Raw genomic sequence first — 19,323 nt, forward strand, 5'->3', positions numbered from 1 at the left:
GAAGGAATAGCTAATATTTTATTTTAGAAAAGGTATTCTCCCTACATTCCTTCTCTCCCCAAACAGATATGATAAATGCTCACCCTAAATACAAAAAACCTTTAAAACATCTTTGTTTTTTCTTAATACAAAGATACAGCCATTACATAAAGTCCTAATTTCATTTTCTCTCAAGTATGTCAGTGTTCTACATTTGGGCTTTTTCTACCATGATGCTAGTATCAAAGCTAAACCAAACGGGTGAGAAAGATATTTACGTTGTTACCTAAATACTGAGGGAACAAAGCTCTATTTTAAGTAATGGAAAAGGGGGGGGGGGGGAAGAGAGACCACGCATCTTCACTTACTAATAGAAAGGAACAAACAAAGCCAGACATCTGTCGTGCTCTGGGATGCCTACATCACATTCAGTTCCACCAAGAAAACACGATGTGGACAGTTAAACTACAGCTTCCCTCGCCCCCCTTTCTTACTCGTACTTGGAAATATATCAGAAAAGTCACAAGAATATACAGCCCACTGCTCCAGAAATCAAATTCCAGAATGGCATGAGAGGAATGGATGACAGGAAATAACAAAAAGAGTGACTGTTACAATGTTCAATTTTTTAAAAAAGTAAGAAGTCTTGTAAATTGAGATTCCTTGGAGGTGCAACCTTTGTTCATTATAATGATATTTTTCAATTTCAATACTTGACTTCTGAATTGCAAGATAGCTTTTTTCTAAAATTGGATGCCTTAAGAAAAAAATGTATCTACTTGTAAATCTAGCAAACAACTTCAGCTCAGCTACTGTCACAAAAGAAACTGCATTCTCTCTTTCTCAGTTGTGGGAAAGAGCTGCAGCAGCTCAGGTTACAGCCTCATGCTTGTGACATCACTATTTGATATCTCCAAAGATCTTGCCAGGCTCCTCCAGCAATGGGAGGGAATTTCCTGTGTGATATTCTTGATAGTTCAAATGTACAAAAGCAAACAAAACAAAAAAACCCAAAACACACCAAAAACTTCCATTTGAAAAAATTTAAGACTTTCCTTCCACATTAGAAAGAGGCAATGAAGCACAAGAAGAACCTACTTTTGCTTCACAGTTCTTGTTTATATTAGCTGACTTAAACCCAAATAAATGACATTCTAAGTTACAATTTCGACTTTGTCCTCAGTTTTCCTCATAGGCAGATTGAAGCACACAAGATTATCATGAAAACATGCTATGATCCATGCAATACTTCAGCGTGGCACAGTGAAACAAGTACAGGATAGTAGCTTTAAAAACAAAACTAAGTAAACTCCTGAAAGCAAGGTGCTGAACTCAACATAGTGAAAGCTTCTTACTCACAGCTCTATTAATGCATCTCAGTCCTGATCTAACAGCGACTTCACTATCCAGTACTCTGCAGATATTACCAAATGTGTTACACTGTGGGGTGGTATGTAACGTGGACCACACTTGGGAGGACAAGATGATCACAGTGATTTCTGTTTGTGACTTGAGCTGGGTGACTGCCTTCATCTGGAATTTCCTTGCTTTTGTTCATTTACATCAGATCCTCCATATTACTACAACATAGTAGTAACACAGTGCAATTTTTTTCACCGTAAGCTTTGTTTTTAAGTCCTAGCAAACATTTGAAGGGAACGGAGTCATAGGAATTGGCTCCTGAATCTACAGTTTTTTCTTCAATATGCCTACCATACAAACCTAATACTACTACTATGCATGACCAGATTAAGTGTCATAATTTCTTAATGACAAATGTCATGATCAGAAGTTACTGTCAGGGCTGCCTGTTACCAGCAGCTGAACTCAAATTCACAGTAGTGCATTTTAAACATGTAGTGGTTAGAGATTTTGTTTCTGAATGCATTCCAAATAGTTCTATTTATAATTTCAGCGTTACCATCTTCACTTACCTTGCTCCAAAGATCTATATTGTTAGACCTGAAGAGGGCAGCAGAGGATAAAAAATTAAACAGCAGTAAGATACTCTTTGCTTTTTAAAAAATAATAAACTCAAAAATTATTACCACTAACAAGCACCCAGTGTCTGTGCACAGTAAATATTCATCTTACTCTGGGTTATCAGACTTTTTTTAAATTTACATAAGATATTATATTTTCACATAACAGATATACATTTCACATAAATATTTCTGTTTCTGACATGCATATTCATTTGTTTGCCATGTTGTTTAAAACTGACTCACTATACATACAGTTACCATTAAGACTAGAGTGAGATTTACAAGTTTATTATTCTATCAGGTGATAACAGTACCGATATTTTGTACATCAATCTATTCAGTATTTCATTCACACACAGAATAGGAGGTCACATTTCATGCAGTTGCATGTGGAATTAACTACAGCAAAGTCCAGAGAGTCAAACACTAAAACTAGATTTTAAAAAGGGGTGAATAATTTTTGTGAACAACATTTGTAATTATACATGCAAAAAAGGAAGTAATCAAATCTCATGCTCCAGTTATAAATCTGATTATACGCAGGTTGCAAAAAGTTCTCTCCCTTCCCACAAATAGCATGGTATAATTGCATTATTGGGGGGGGGGGTTCATTTTTTCCTTTGCAGCATCAGGTATTGGACACAGGCCAAAAATGGGAGCAGGCTGCCAGACTGCAAATCAGTTATTCAAACTGGTATAGCAAACCCTAAGTTCCTATGTTTTATACAACATAAAAACACTACGTAGAAAGTAGAGCTCAAAACACACACCACCAACACTGCATCAAAACTATCAGACATCACAACAGCAGTAATTTTGATAAGCCCAAAGAGCAAAGGTGTAACCTGTATTTTACACTCTTTTACCCCCCATTAAAAGATATCAAGCTCTCAGCCTAAATAGGAACATGGAAACGATTATAAAGCATTCAGAAAAATTCATGGTGGTTTGTTTGTTTTTTTAAGCACATTCAACTTGTATTTCACTTAGTCTGACAGTGGCACAAAAAGGTTAAATTAAAAATGAGTCAGACAAGTTTATAGAGAAAACAAAATGCAGTCTCTGAGCTTTAGTGAGCTTTCCACACTAATAACTGATCTACCATGTCACTTCATAATGATATCAACCAACTGATATTATCAGATCACTTGACACTCTACCCCAATATAACGCTGTCCTTGGGAGCCAAAAAATCTTACCGCGTTATAGGTGAAACTGCGTTATATCGAACTTGCTTTGATCCACCGGAGTGTGCAGCCCCACCCCCCCAGAGCACTGCTTTACCGCGTTTTTATACACACACACACACACAAAATAATGTCCAGGCTAATCATTTGTGCGTTCTTTTACATAAAATCTATTATGTATCCGGGGGGGGGAGGGGGGGAAAGCAGGTAGAGTTGTACGAAGATTCTAGCCCTAAAATCTACTTATGTAAAGATTCAAATTGAACATTTAGTTCTAAAGTCTTTTGTGGGGTGCAGGGCTTGAAATCAGCACACTGATGCCAGGTTGCTGATCTGGAATTTCTTCATCAGAGTTTGCTAGATTCCCAACTTTCATAAAAAAATTCTAGCCATGACAGTCGCAAACAAAACTTTGAATACATGAATTGAGTGTAAATGGCATAGCAATGTCTGTCCCAATTTGGAGACACCCTGAAACAATACTCTCCATTGTGAACTGCCCCATACATCTCAATGGGTAGTAAACTGAGTTGTCCAAAAATAATTTAAATGTCAACACCGATAACTGTTTCATGGCTGACAGAATTATTACGAAGATCTGAACAATCTGCTTATGGCTCATTTTGATGCTAAGAGTGGATGGTGCCTAGAAGATACCATCCCCAGCCGCCAATCTGACCCTTGGACCCAAAAGCCCAGAAGGGAAGAACAGAAGGGGCATCTGAAGAACTCCTCTAAGGGGAATAAATCATACAAGTGCTCCACTCTCTCACCCAACCAGCCTAGGCTCTCTCAGAACAGGCAGGGGAGGGCAGTCTGCTCTTGTATAGTTTCCAGGCTGTAGTGGCTTCTACTCCTCACTCTGCTGGAGGCTGTCTGCAGGCTCAGGCAGACACCACTACAGCAGTTACTCAGTTCATGTTTTCAAGCTTTTCTACCCAATTGGTTATTTTTATGTAAAACTGAAATTCCAATATATTCACATTACTCTGGGAGCAGAGGTCCAGAGCATGTACCTTTTGTGCATCTGCCTTAATTCAGCCCCACTCGTGATTATCCCAAGCCCCACTGAGGTGGAGACTGAGGAGCCTAGCAGAACACATTTGATGGTATTTTGAACATCTGCAGTCTACTGTGAGCAGTTTCATATTGGCATTCCACATGGGCGGGCAGACAGAAAGTTCCACCACTATTTTCATCCCCACAACTTGGATTTGATTGTGTATCAATACTTGCAGATAGCAAGTACATGGCTTTTAAAGTAAAAATTTATCAACTAGTATATCTAAATTGGATGATATTGTAGCAGACTTAGAAGGAACAGTAATATACCATTATTTTATCTAGAGCTTTTAATGAATTCACCATTCGGGAGCATATGCAATTCTAACAAAGAAAATAATTTTGTAAGAAACTAATGCAACCCTGATGGGTTAAAGTTTTGTCTTGACTAGGAAGAATGGTACAGCTTAGCCAAACCTCACCTAACGTGCTAGTTAAGCCCAAAATAAACTCTACTTTTTCCTGGTGGAGACAGAGAGTAACATCTTGTAGCTCAATTTGGCTGGCTGAGTTGTAGCCTGGAACATAACCAGCTGATATTTGGAACTTTCTACAGTTTTCACAACTTTCTTTGCCCTGTGCTGCTGACTGGCTGTCTGCTCCCACCCTCTCCTTAAGTCTCTTCACCTCAGTTTTACTACATATCTTCCCCTCTTTTCCCCTGCTCCATCCACTGGTTCCCCTTCACTTTGCTTCAATTTAGCTTATCCCCTCCTAACCAAGCCAAGCCCTCTCACCACCACCCCTAAAAAAGTGGAACATGATGTTTGCTGCTATCAGATTGTTCATTGTGCTTGTGTGTTCTATCCTTTCCCCCATCCTGTCTTGTCTTTTTAGCCTGTAAGTTCTTCACAGCGGGAACCATCTACTACTTTGTTTTTGTACAATACATAGTACAATGGGATCCCATTCTTGGTTGGGCTTTAGGCACTACCATAATAAACACAATTAAATGTAATAAAAATCAAGCTGGAGACGTTACCCTGTACCTCTACCAGGAAAAAAGGTAGAGAACAGGTCAGGTTTACCTAACGTGCTGGCTAAGCCTGACCTAAACATGACATTTCCTAATCATGAAAAAGACTCAGTGAATAGCAGTGCTGTCACAAGAGACAAGCTTTGGACTCTGGAACACCTGGTGTCCTCTGAGTCTCCCAAAGTCTCCTATCATTGATAGTCTCTGATAATTGATTCTGGAAAACGTCTGAAATTTTAGTACCAGTTGCTTGCCACTTACAGTCAAACAGCTAAGTGCAGTATTTGCCATACAATATGAATATCTGTTTGGTGGTGAAGGTGGGATTCATGTTATACAGGAGAGTTAAACAGTGGCCCAAAATCAACGTAAGGGCAAAAACCTTATCGTTTTAACTAATAGGTTATGTTTGAACGCCTTCTCAAAAGTTGAATATCTTCTAATGTAACAAACTTTAAAACACTCTTACACTGAAAACAGTATTCATGTTCAGAATCTCCACTTTTTTTCCCCCAAGAAGCTCCACCTTCAATGAGGAGAATAGTGCCCCTTGGCAAAGACACCTGTGAGGTGAGGAAGGCTGTATGCAGTCAGATGCTAGAGACCCCTTTTACAAAAAAGGACTACAATCATAGAATCAAACTTTAAGGTCAGAAGGGACCATTATGATCATCTAGTCAGACCTCCTGCACAATGCAGGCCAAAGAACCTCACCCACCCACTCCTGTATCAAACCCCTAACCTATGTCTGAGCTACTGAAGTCCTCAAATCGTGGTTTAAAGATGTATGGATGCAGGCAAATTATGGCAGTATGCCACAGCATGAACTACCTTCACTACTATGGACTGAACTGCCAGTGTTCAGGAGGTACGTGAACCTCCAGGGCACAGAAAGCTTTCAGATGTGCTCAACTAGCTGTCCTTGTCACTGCTTCAACAATTATTTCTTTAAGTGGTACTGTTTTGCTTTAAAAAAAAAAAAATCTCTTATCACAAGCCTTAGTATAATTCTGCAAGATTACACTAAGAGTATGGCTAGAAGTATATTTTGTTTCCAAATATTATTTAAAAAACCTCCGTAAGTATCTGGACACCAAAAATATTTTGAAGCCATTAGCGAGATACTGGGACCAAATGGCACAGTTGATTAACTGTCAGCTAGATATTAGGGAACTGGTTAATTGCCAGGGGCCATAAGGGATAAGGCTTTGAGGAGAGCAAAAACTAGAGTGCAGCTAGTCTGGATTGGTTATGCCAGGAACCCTCCCTCTTCCCGTAGATTGTACTATTAATGTGACTAAGTTCCCCATGATGCTAGCTCTTGACCAAGGAATCAGAATCAGCAGGTCAGGACGGAATTGGGGAAGGAAGTAAGAGCAACTAAGAAGTATAACTTGTAGTTGAGATAAGTGGATAGGAAAAGTGAGTAATTTGCTTGGAGATGGGCTCACCTCATGTTTAGCATACGGAACAGACTGGCAAGAGGGACCTTAAGTTAGGCTGAAAGCTCTTCAGGATAAGCACTGTGTTTTACTGTATGTTTGTACAGAATCTAGCACAAGGAAGCTCCCAGTCCTGAATGGGGCCATAGGTGCTCCTGTAAATATAATTCTAGTTCTCTGAGGAAGGTGGAGCTTCTTGGGTAAAAAGAAAGAGAAGGTTCTGAACACGAATACGGTCTTCAGTGTAACTGTTTTAAAATTTGTTACATTAGATATTCAAGTTTTGAGAAGGAGTTCAAATTTGGCTAACGTCATAATGTTGTCCACATCAATAGCATTCCACACATTTTTCCAAGAGCAGCAGTCCAGGACCAGGAGACCCCCCAGGACTAGCATAGCAGAATAGTGATGGTGTTTCATTTATGTATGGGGAACTTTAGTAGAACCTACCTAGCTCACATCAGTGCTTGTAAGTCTTCACCAAATAAGCTCCGATATTACCAATTTTAAAGTACGGTAGAACCCCATTTATTTGACCCTCCACTATCCAGCTCTCCACATTAACTGAATCACCAGGACTCCAGGACCAAAAGCCAGCGATCTCTCCTGTGGCCACTAGATGGCATTGCAGCATTGAACTTTCCCATTCTCCGGATTATCTGGATTTTTAATGATCTGATCTGACCCCAGTCCCAATTAGATCAGATAAACAGGGTTCTGCTGTAATTTATTGGGATCATCATTCACACAGCACTTTACAAACACAAATTAAGACAAAATTTCTGACCCAAAAAGCTTACAAATGGACAGACATTGGAGAACAATTAAGATAAAGGATAAGGTAATACTACAATACATGAGATGGAGTACACTACTAGCTTATTTCACAAGAGATTTTGTGATGAGGCTGATGGTCACTGCCTTCAAAGCAGCAGGTTCTCAAGAAGGGGTAAGTGGCCACTAGAGGTGAATTCTTTCCTTCACAAAGCCAGGTCTTACACTTGGAAAGGTTCACCCACAATTTTGAGATTAGGTGCCTTTCACAAAAGCAATAGATACTTGAGATACCAGTCTCAAAAGATAGACACAATCTCCCCCCCTCCCCACAAAAACACAAACATATAACACAGCTCCTATTTTGAGACATCAAGCCTCTTTTTACAAAGCATTTGCCCCATGCTCCATCTCAAATGGTACGTAACCAGAAACCCAGCTATGGTTCCATCTACCGTTGGATGAATTTGTCTTTGACCCAGCCCGAAGAACCAAACCTCCTCTTTGATTCAAATAAAGTTTAAAAAGGGGGGAAATGTGTGTGTGATGTCTGAAGATTTTGAAGCAATTTCTTATTTCCAACACAGAGTACAAAGACAGAACAAAATAAAGCAACAACACATTTCTTGAAACAGTTGCTTGAAAAAAAGGAAAAAAAAAAAGGGAACACCAAAAATTAGCATTTTATTTCTACAGCACACCATATAAATACTCAGCACTCATATGCTGCTTTTAGTTTGTAGAATTAAGAGTACTTAACAAATGTAGCGAATATAATTATCCTCATACTAGAAACAGGGAGAACAAGGCACACAGAGGATAAGTGACTTGTGCATTCACACAGTAAATCAAAGGAAGAACTGGGAAAAGAACCCAGATCTCCTTTCTCCCGTTCCAGTGCTCAATCCACTGAATCATGTTGCCTCCCAGCTAAATGACTGTGGCTAGCAGCCTAACAGTTCTGCCTTCAATAATCACAGACACAAATATAGCACACAAGATGACACCTAACATTTTTAGCTCAGGTTTCAGAGTAGCAGCCGTGTTAGACTGTATCCGCAAAAAGAACAGGAGTACTTGTGGCACCTTAGAGACTAACAAATTTATTAGAGCATAAGCTTTCGTGGGCTACAGCCATATATGCATCCGAAGAAGTGGGCTGTAGCTCACGAAAGCTTATGCTCTAATAAATTTGTTAGTCTCTAAGGTGCCACAAGTACTCCTGTTCTTTTTAGCTCACTTTCTGAATAGTTTGAAAAGAAATAAGAAATTTTCTCTATTACATTAAGCCATAATTTCATCAAGTTTAAAACTCAATTTCCTCCGACCAAAGTAAGTAAATGATACAGAGGGCTGTAAACCTTCTTTTGCTCCTACACACCTATATTTTTTATTTCAATACCAACAGAAAGTCCTGTGGCACCTTATAGACTAACAGAAGTATTGGAGCATAAACTTTCGTGGGTGAATACCCACTTTGTCAGACACATGTGGTAGAAATTTCCAGAGGCAGGTATAAATATGCAGGCAAGAATCAGTCTAGAGATAACAAGGTTAGTTCAATCAGGGAGGATGAGTCCCTCTTCTAGCAGTTGAGGTGTGAACACCTAGGGAGAGAAACTGCTTTTGTAGTTGGCTAGCCATTCACAATCTTTGTTTAATCCTGAGGATTAAGCTTCTGTTAGTCTATAAGGTGCCATAGGACTCTTTGTCGCTTTTTACAGATCCAGGCTAACACGGCTACCCCTCTGATACTTAATACCAGCAGAAATGCAAAAAAGTGACTAGAAAGAAAATAGCCATGGTCAAGGTCTCAGGTCAATTTTACACTCTTCCAGCATCATACAGCTAATGTTATTGCTACTAGGCTGGGAGGGGCGGGAGGCGGGTTACAGCAATCTAGTCACTTTAATGGAGGAAGGTGTAGAGAGGGGGCAGGAGTGCTCTGGACTTTTTGACCTGTCAATGGAAACCAACTTTTATTAAGTTTAAGTTTTCAGATTTAAAATTTACATAAGGGTGGGTGCAGGAGGGGATATTAGACCAGTTACGGGGGGGGGGGGGGGTGTTGGGGAGAGGAGTTTACTTTATGAAATCTTACCTTTTAAAGCCAAAAAGGAGACAGCCTTTAAAATGAAACAAATCCACAGAGGGCATACTTGGTGAAGACACTGTAAAAATAATAAATATTTAGAAGAATCTTATCTGCTCAACTAGAACAGGACCTAATGGAAGTGACGCTTTTTCCTTATTATCTAGTAAATATTAATCATCTTTGTAAATCACCACTAGAAACACAGGAATTGCCACACACTTAATCCAAAAGCAAGGTCCAACTAGCCCAGTATCCTGTCCCTTGGCAGTGGCAAGTACTAAATGGTAAGAATCCTGCTGTAGGTAGATGTTGGATAATCGGTCCTTCACATTAGGTCCCATCCTGGTGTTTAATAGTAAGAGACTGGTCCAAGGCCTTGTCTACACTACACAGTTGTAGCAACAAAAGTCAGGTTTCGTCGACAAAACAGTGGAGGTGTACACACTACAATACTCCTTCTGCCAACAAAACTCTCCTGCTTTGCTGACAAAATAAAACCACATCGACGAGAAGCAGAGAGCTTTTTGTAAAGTCATATTGACACAGTGTCAGTGTAGAAACTGCGCTTGGTTATATCGCTGTAAATGGCCTCCAGAAGGTATCCCACAATGCCATCCTGACCACTCTGGTCAGCAATTTGAACTCCGCTGCCCTGCACCCAGACACACAGGCATCTGCCTTCCCTCTTCAAAGGTCTGAGAATTTTTGAAATTCTACTTCCTGTTAGCTCGGCATGGAGAGCTCACATCACATCTTCCCAGCTAACCATGGCGGCTCCATGCAGCAAACACTCTCCCACTTAGAGCACACCAGCGCTGTTGGATCTGCTGACTATATGGAAAGGAGGCTGTGCAGTCCCATCTCTGCTCCAGCTGTAGGAATTTTGATACCTACAGGCAGATTTCTCATGACTTGTTGGATAAGGGCTATAAATGGGACATGCAGCAATGCTGCGCAAAGAAAAAGGAGCTGAGCCAGGTGTACCAAAAGGCAAGCCATCACTCTTGTGCTGCGCCGAAGACCTGCCACTTCTTTAAGATGGACGCCATCCTTGACAGCAACCCCACCTCCACCACCAGGGATACTTCAGCGAGGTTGGAGGCGATCAACAGTGGACCTAATCCCGAAGACAAAAGTCGTGGATGAGGAAGTCGAGTTGGAGGACGACATGGCAAACACAGCAGGGTCATCCAGTGACATGGTGAGCCAGGATCTCTTTTCCACTCCAGAGGAGTCTAGTCAGCCCCAGCACTCTGTCTGTGATGCGCATGATGAAGGAGAGAAGAGCCCTGGTAAGTGATCTTTTTGAGTTGATGCTGCTGAGTTATATGACGTAGAGCTGTCCTTTGCTCTGTATATTGTAGAAGTGGGTGAAGGGATAGAAATGTACCAGACTAGCTATGTTTGAGTGTGCTCCACATTCTCCTCTGCAGCTAAGCAGTGCAGCGGAACAGTGTGTTAATGCACACTGAGATTTCAAGGAAACTTTCCTGGAGGTACTCGCCAATCCTCTGCTAAAGGTTCCATGGCAGAACTGCTTTGTTCCTTCCCCCATTGTAGAAAACTTTCCTGCTCCACTTGGCAATTACTTATGCAGGGACCAAAGCAGCGCACAGGTGAGCAGCATAGGCACTGGGTCTGAACCCACAAGCAAGCAGGAGATGCACCCTTGCATACCCCTCAGGAGTCAGATATCGGCTTCAATGACCCCCGCCTGTGGAAAATAGGGGCAGAATTTACAATACTGTCTCTAGTCACCTGCACTGATCCCCTTAAAAACACAAACAAACAAGCACACACTTAATACCATTTGCCCCACCTTGAATGCCCAACGCCCACCCAGGCCGAACTCACCATGTTTAGGACATTTGCTGAGAGGTAGGCTTGCAAAGGGAGTGAGTGATTTGTGTGTTAAAAGAGGTGCATGTTACTATAATGATTCAATGCTGTGCATGAACTAACAATCATGCTGCTCTGTATTGTTGCTTGTGTTTTTGTAGATGTGTCCTTCATAGGAACCCCCTACACACCAGCAAAGCGCCTCCACCAGATAAGGAAGAGACCAAGATGGAGCAAGGATGACATATTCCGAGAGGTTCTCCAATCCTCAGAAGCCAAAAAAAAAGGAAGGCGGGGAGCGGAGGGAGATCCTGAAGGAAAAATTTAAAATAGAAAGGCAGGACAAAAAGGAGAGCGAGGAGCACATTGTAAAGGTCCAGGAACGGATGATAAAAGTGATGGAGGAGCAAACAAAGATGTTGACGTCCCTACTCATGCTCCAGGCAGAACACATGCATGCTCTCTCCCCCAACCCCATCCCCACAACCAATACAGAACTGCTTTTCTTGCCCTCCCAAAACTCCTCCCACACATTCCTTGCAACCTCTTCGGAACATCTCATTACCCAGTTCACTCCACCCCTTCTGACAGCTTCCAAAATGATAGCGGAACTTACACACAGCTATGAGAGACTACACTACTCTGCACTCTTATCTCCCTTCCTATCAAGCCTTTTGTGTGTATTGTTAATTGGTTTAATAAAAACAAAATCTCTGAAAGATAAGCCGTCGTTATTTGTCTCCTACACATGGTGGTTGCTGCTGTCAGTAATACATAGTGGCAGTTTGATCATTTGTTGACTACAAATCCCGGTCAGGAATCATCACAATTTTCATGCAAGGTGACAAGTTAACAAAGCATGGCAGAGTGCTGTAGAGAAAAACATGTAACTGGTGCTCATTATCAAAATGTTGCCTCAAAGCCTCCCTGATTCAAATAGCCCCTTGTTGTGCCCCTCTAACTGCCTGGTATCTGGTTGTTCAAATTCAGCAGCCAGGTGATCCACCTCCTTGAGCCACCCCCGGGGAAACTTTTCACCCTTAGCCTCACAAAGCAGGCTGCTATGACTATGGAATGTTTTCCTCATTTAGGTCTAACCTGCCATAAAGGCAGCACCAGCATGCTTTTAATTTGCCAAAGGCACATTCCACAGTCATTCTGCACTTGCTCAGCCTATTATTGAAGTGTTCCTTACTGCTGTCCTGATTTCCTGTGTAAAGCTTCATGAGCCATGGGAGTAAGGGGTACGCTGGATCTCCCCAAGGATCACTATAGGCATTTCAACATCCCCTGGGATCTTCTGATCTGAAAACAAAGTCTCTGCTTGGAGCTTTCCGTACAGGCCAGTGTTCCTGAAGATGCATGTGTCATGCACCTTCCCAAACCACATCGCGTTCCACAAGCACCTGCAATATCTTAGAGAAGTACCCCTTTCTATTGATGTACTCTGTCGCAAGATGGTCCGGGGCCAAAATTGGAATATGCGTGCCATCTATCACCCCTCCGCAGTTAGGAAATCCCATTGCCACAAAGCCATCCACTATTTCACGCACATTGCCAAAACTCACAGTCCTTCACAGCAGGATGCGATTAATGCCCTGCACACTTGCGGTACCGCAGCCCACAATGGTCGATTTCCTGACTCCAAATTGATTTGCGACTGACCAGTAGCAGTCTGGAGTCGCCAGCTTCAGCGATCGCCACCGAGAGCGCAGCTCTCATTTTGATGTCATTGCGCCGACAGTGCTGGGGGCAAGCTCCCCACACAGTTCCAGGAAGGTGGCTTTCCACATCTGAAAGTTCTACAGCCATTGCTCATCATCCCAGGACTACATAACAAGGCAATCCCATCATTCAGTGCTTGTTTCCCGAGCCCAAAAGTGACGGTCTACCATGTTCAGCTGCTCAGTAAATGCCAAAAGAAATCTGGTGTAGTTTCTTTCCATGGCACACAGCAGGTCAGGCAACTCTGATTCCTGTTCAGATTGGGAGCTCATGATATACTGCATGACCATCCACGAGGTGTGTATAACAGTGACCACAGCAGTAGAGAGCAGCACAGGATCCATCATTTCAGACAGAGATGGTGGACGCACAGTAAACAGAGGCTGTTGAAAAATGCCATGAAACGCAGTCAGAAGCCCATGGAATGCTGGGACGGAAAGAACTGAATCAAGGGACGCTGAGCCCACCCCTGTGATGCACTGCAATCCACTCCGCCTTCCCACAACTCCTAGCTGCAGAAGTCAGTGTGTAGCACAGTGGGATAGCTACCCACAGTGCACTGCTCTCACTGTCAATGCTAGAGTACCAAGTGTGAACGCGCTCTGCCGACAGAAGGAGCATAGAGTGAACATGCACAAACTATGTAATTATACTGTTTTTTGATTATCAGCATAACTTGTGTTGACAAAATTCTGTAGTGTAGACAAGGCCTAAGACCTGAAAAGCATTATATGTTTAAGACCCCATCCAAATGTTTTCTTCTTATGGCCGTTATTTGACAACTCTGGATATTCTTGTTACCCATAAACATCCAATCCATTTTGAATCTTGTTAAGTTTTCAGACTCATCGGTATCCTGGCACAATAAGTTCTGTGGCCTCATTACATCTTCTGTGAAAAAGGTATTTCTGTTTGAATTTGCCATCTTTTCAAAGGGGTCTACTCTTCCATAAGTGACCGTGAGATTTCAACTCAGTTAAATCTCATTAATGCTAACAATTTACATGTTGGTCCTGTACACAAGATAATATAGGGAAAATACGCCCAAGCGTTATAGAAGTTAGCACTCTTGTGAAAAAATGCAACCAGATTAAAAAAAATTTGGATTGTGGCATTCATTACAAAAGAGAACAAGCTTCAGGGGAAACAGCTTGAAAGTCAGTACATTTTACACAAGTTAAAAATTGTTTCAGGTCCTAAAGTACGCTTGCCAAATTCTGGTGGTTTTACAATCACATTTTCTTATTTTTTAATTTTTTTTCTCTTTCCACTGTTCCTGAGTAAATTACCCACAAACAAGGGAAACTAAATACCTATACAGGAAAACAGTGAAACTGATTATCTCTCAAGTGCCATCCAACTAACTAAGTAAATCAACAGAATGTGACACAGAAAAATACTTTTGCTTTAATAACATTTGGCTGTAGCAATCTTAAGTGTTACTTTTATCAATATGGGGTGAAAAATTCAAGGAAAATTGTGAAATTAAGTATCCCTTAAAGCTCATTTAAAATTCTAATTTATTCCCCATAACCCCTTGTTTTCTGAGTCCTTAGCGGAGCACTTCTGCATTTCAATCTTTCCAGAATGTTGGTTCCCACTCCAGCATAACACCCCTGCAATCACTGAACCGCAATGATGCATTTAGACTTCATATGAAGCAAGTTCAGTTTTCCAATACATGCTGTCTTATATGGTTTTTTTTTTTTTTAAATAACCTATTCGAATGGTGTACGGTTGACATTATAATGAAATTAACCCCATGCAAAGCTGAATGCATCACTGCTGTTCAATGAGGGCTAGGGTGTCACTATCAGAAGGGCTATATGATATAGGTAGGTAGAAGATGTGAAAAGAGGAATGCTGACCTGAGCAGAAATTATTACACACACAATCCAAAATCTGAAATGTTTGTTTAGTTTTTAAGAGAACCTTTACAGTTGATTTTACAAAATACTCAAGCAAAAAACATTTTTCCAGTGGCATATTAAACTTTCTGCTCAAAAAAAGACCAGCATAAAACACCTCAGTATGCTCAGCTGCTGCTGACAATCGGCAACCTGGTTTCCTTAGCAACAAACAAGTCTGAGAAAATCAAAAGAAGCTGACAATGAAGTGGAATGGAATGGCATGATAAAGGGGAAAATAGCTCTCGTCTATGCGGCCTTATGCGCCCAGATTCCTCAACTGATGCTTCATAGTTCTCATCTTGTCAGTAACAGAAATCTATACATTATAGAGGATAAGAAGCAGAATCAATAGACCTTGATAGCAGCCAACATTAATGCTTCACCTCCACTGACTGCACTGGTGAGACAATCAAAGTTTTTTCCCCTATAAAATTGCATTAACAAATTTATACTGTTTACTGTCTGTGCCTTATTATTTTTTGGGCGCTGACGAGATTAACTGGCATTAATGAACATTGGGCCAACATTAATTTTACAAAAGTAATTTCCTTTTAAATTAATGTTTGCAAGGTAAACATTTGCATGCTTTCTTCAATTACAAACCTTAGTATATGGAATACTACTACAAAAGATGGTTGCTCATGTAATTAATTTGTCTCTGGCTAAATAATCTACTATTTAAGACTACATCAAGAGTGACAATACAAAACCACCATTACTAGATATACCAAAAGTTGATCACTCTAGCCAAAGTCAAAAAATAAAGGACACTTAGTCTTGCTTCTTCAAGTAACAGAAACCTTACAAAATGTTTCATTTCCAGCAGAGCTACCATTGCTCCAGCAGCTAAGTATTATATTTTCATGGTGTTATTGACTGGGGTAACAGGAACAAAAGATGGCAGAATTCAGAGTGAATTTTATAGAATCCATAATTGTTTACAAGATAATCAAGTACATATATTAAAGAAGTACCATAAATAATCAGGTTAGCAATGTTGCAACTATATAAGCATTACACATTAAATAAACTTAAACAAAATACTGTCCATCTTTAATTTTACAAGGATACTGGTCAAAAACATAACTAATACCAAATTAGATTTAAAACCTGAAAGTTTTAAACCTTTGATTCACTTTTTAGTTATTTATGGGTTTTTTACATTAGACAATGAAAATAGACTATTATGTTCCACTTTTATTTCTAGTTAGTTTTACTTTCAAATTTTCATATAGTTGCACAATGCTGCAGGATATAGGCAAGCTGCAGAAGGATGTTTGCTTTAAAATTTGCCATTTGAATTAAAAATATATCAGAAATTTTTCTATCTTGTTTTATAAATCTCTAAATTGGAGCCAAAGCGATGTACTAAACCTTAGTTTTATTTAATCTATGTTTTTGAGTGATACATTTAAATAGTACACTAGACAAAACTAAAGAAAACTATCTTGGTGCCAATCCTGCAAAGATTTAAGCACGTCACTGATTTTAATTTAATAAAGGAGTGTGTGTGTGTTAATCTATGCAGGATTAGGGCCTACTGAGTACTGCAAAGTCTTCTGACAAAAATCAGGTCCTTAAAAAAAACTTTACGTGCACTACTGTAAACCTAGGGCCTGCTTATCTCATTAGTTATGTACTTGCAGCTCCTATTGAGAAAGGGACTGATGAGGACATAAAATTAACCTAAATACCACTTTGCCATTTTTGTACCACATTTATAATTTTTTTTATAAATGTAATATGAAGGAATAAAAAACATGTATGCAAAGCCCATGAGACATGTTCATATTAAAAAAGCAGTTTATAACAAATGTAAAAAACCCATTGCCAAAAACTGGCAGCTTCAGAAGATATCCTTGAGATCCTTTCCACAAATGCCACAATGCCCCCATATGGTACAAACTTCATAATAACCCCAACCACTATCTAAATCACCCTTAAAATGCATGTCTGAATATTTACAAACACACATCAACTTAAGTACTCCATATCGGCATCTGTTAAAAAGACATCTACTAAATACATTGAAGATACTTACATAATGATAAAACATTTTCCAATGTTCCATATATTGCTTCATGTCTTAATTCTGCTACAGAGAGTCCTTCAGTTTCAAATGGACAGCCATTTTCCTATGGATAAAAAGCATTACACTACGCACACATGGAACCTGATACTCAGCAATATTTTTAAACACTGCCCTCCCCATGTCTCCGCTGAACAACGTTCCCTTTCTACAAATACTTTGGAGCCCCAAATTATAGACACCATTCTTCTTGTCAAGAGGACAGAATGACAAACTTCCGAAAGCCCATCGGTGCTACTAATTAGCTGGCCAGAGGAGCCACTCTTGACCACTAAAGATACAATCCCTCTACAAAGACTGAGCATGCACCACCACCAATAGGAAAGAAAATTCCTGGGAAAAAGAACAAGAACCAAAGTTTTTGCATAATTGGAAAATAATAAAATAAAGCTACTGAATCAGCTACATGGTATTACTTAAAATCTTTTATTTCCAGAAATGGAAAAATGCATTACTGAAAAACATCATATGGTATAGCGATTTTAAGATCCTCTTTAGTGAACGGGGAAGAGGAAAAGGTGGGCAAACAATGGAAAATAACTTTAAAAAAATAGTCCATAGAACAATTAATGGGCTTCTCTGTGTGGCAACTGCATGCCCCAGAACACCACTGGAGTCAATGAGAGTCCTACACACAGAGTAGCTGCAGAATTGGGCCATAACATAGCGATATATAAAAAATTGTTCATTTAAACTCACCTGTAGCAGAGCACGAAAAGTCTGAATGCCATCAAAATTTGTCAAAACATAGTTTGTGTATGTTTCAACATCAGGTTCCACCCCCAGCTCATGCATTGCTTTAAGGACCCCAATAGTACCTAAAGAAGCAATATTAGAAAGTGTACAGAATGCTGAACAATTTCAGATAACTAAAAGCTCAATTCTTTTTATAAAAGGAAAGATATAAACATTAATCTCCATGCTTATTCAGTACATTTTTCCCCTCTCTAATTCCTGCTGCACAGAAGCTGGGCTTTTTTTTTTTTACTTCAATAATCAAGTTCGTAATTCTGAAATCAAAAATAGATAAAAATGGTTTATGTCTATCTTATTCCACAGTAAACTAACAAAGACTGAAAACTCATAGTTCACCCTGCATCTGTGGTGTTAGTAAAGCATACTTTTGGTTTAGTGAAGATGAACTGCTTCATTGGGATTATAATTAAAGAACTAGCACCTATACCTAGATGAGATGCCAGCCCAGAATTGTTGCTCAATTTACTCTATTTTTACTTCGTTATAAATATTTTAAGACCGTACATTGAAGATGTCCATAATATCTGATGCGCTGAATACGGAAACTAATTTGAACCGCATAAATAAATGCATATAACCAGCTTCAAGACATTTGTGATCGTGTGTTAAGAAACACACTTAGCTTTGGTCCTCGCGCCCAACTCTACTGCTAAGGTCCAGGCTTTCAAAACAGGTATCTAACCTTGCATAAGACTGAATAAATATTTACGTGTTCAAATTGGGTGCTTAGGCATCCTCGTGAGTTGGTCTAGTTTGTACATGGATAATGGGCTCAATTTTGCAAGGTGCGAAGTTCCCACAACACCCACTGAAATCGCTCTGCACTTGCACGAGGCTCTCAGCACCTCACAAGATCAAGTCCTAAATTTTCAGCATAGACATCTATTTGAAAATATAACAATACCAACACAAGCTAAATATAGTAAAAAGTAAATTTTAAGAAACATTAAACGTTTTCTTAAAATTGACCACACAGCTATTACACCAATACATCAGCTGTTCTTTTATTTTTTTTCTAAAGAGAAAGAAATACTGCTGGTATTATACAAACAATACAGTAATAATAAAAACTGATATTATTCCATTGAATTTTGAAACCTTTATCACACTCAGCATTTATTCTAACAAGGGCATTTCAGTGCTTTAAAGGCTTTTCTTTCAAATTTGCAAGAACTTCCTGAATTTCATTATATCAGGCCTAGTTAGCTAACTCTGATTCATGTCACAAGCTATACAGGTATTGGAATTTTTGCTGGCAAAAAATGATTTGTCAGATGCTGCAGGACACCAGATCCAAGTAGCATATGTTTTTTTTCAACTTGCCTCTCATATTTGTTACTTTAAAAATGTAAAGTTTCCAAAAGACCCTGTCTTTGCCCCGGAGTGCCACCTATGGAAAAGTGACACTTCCATGAATATTTTATGCAGTGCACTATGGTGCAAATAATCAAATGTGAATTCCCTTTGAGCACTTAAAAATACATGCAGGCAAGTCACACTAAAT

General features: G+C 39.8%; 1 protein-coding gene across 1 annotated transcript in view; it reads right to left on the bottom strand.

Annotated features, from left to right (window-relative positions):
- LRPPRC (leucine rich pentatricopeptide repeat containing) overlaps positions 1–19,323 on the bottom strand; it is a 168,391-nt gene that overhangs the window by 110,143 nt on the left and 38,925 nt on the right. Inside the window, exons 12-15 of the mRNA XM_026652508.1 lie at positions 17,763–17,881; positions 17,016–17,109; positions 9,507–9,576; positions 1,914–1,941 (exon numbers count right to left, since the gene is read on the bottom strand). Of these exons, the coding sequence (XP_026508293.1) occupies positions 1,914–1,941; positions 9,507–9,576; positions 17,016–17,109; positions 17,763–17,881 (311 nt within the window). The remainder of the gene's footprint in view (positions 1–1,913; positions 1,942–9,506; positions 9,577–17,015; positions 17,110–17,762; positions 17,882–19,323) is intronic.

Source organism: Terrapene carolina, unplaced genomic scaffold, assembly GCF_002925995.2.
Source record: "Terrapene carolina triunguis isolate 2854851 unplaced genomic scaffold, T_m_triunguis-2.0 Scaffold120, whole genome shotgun sequence".
Classification (NCBI taxonomy): Eukaryota; Metazoa; Chordata; order Testudines; family Emydidae; genus Terrapene; species Terrapene triunguis.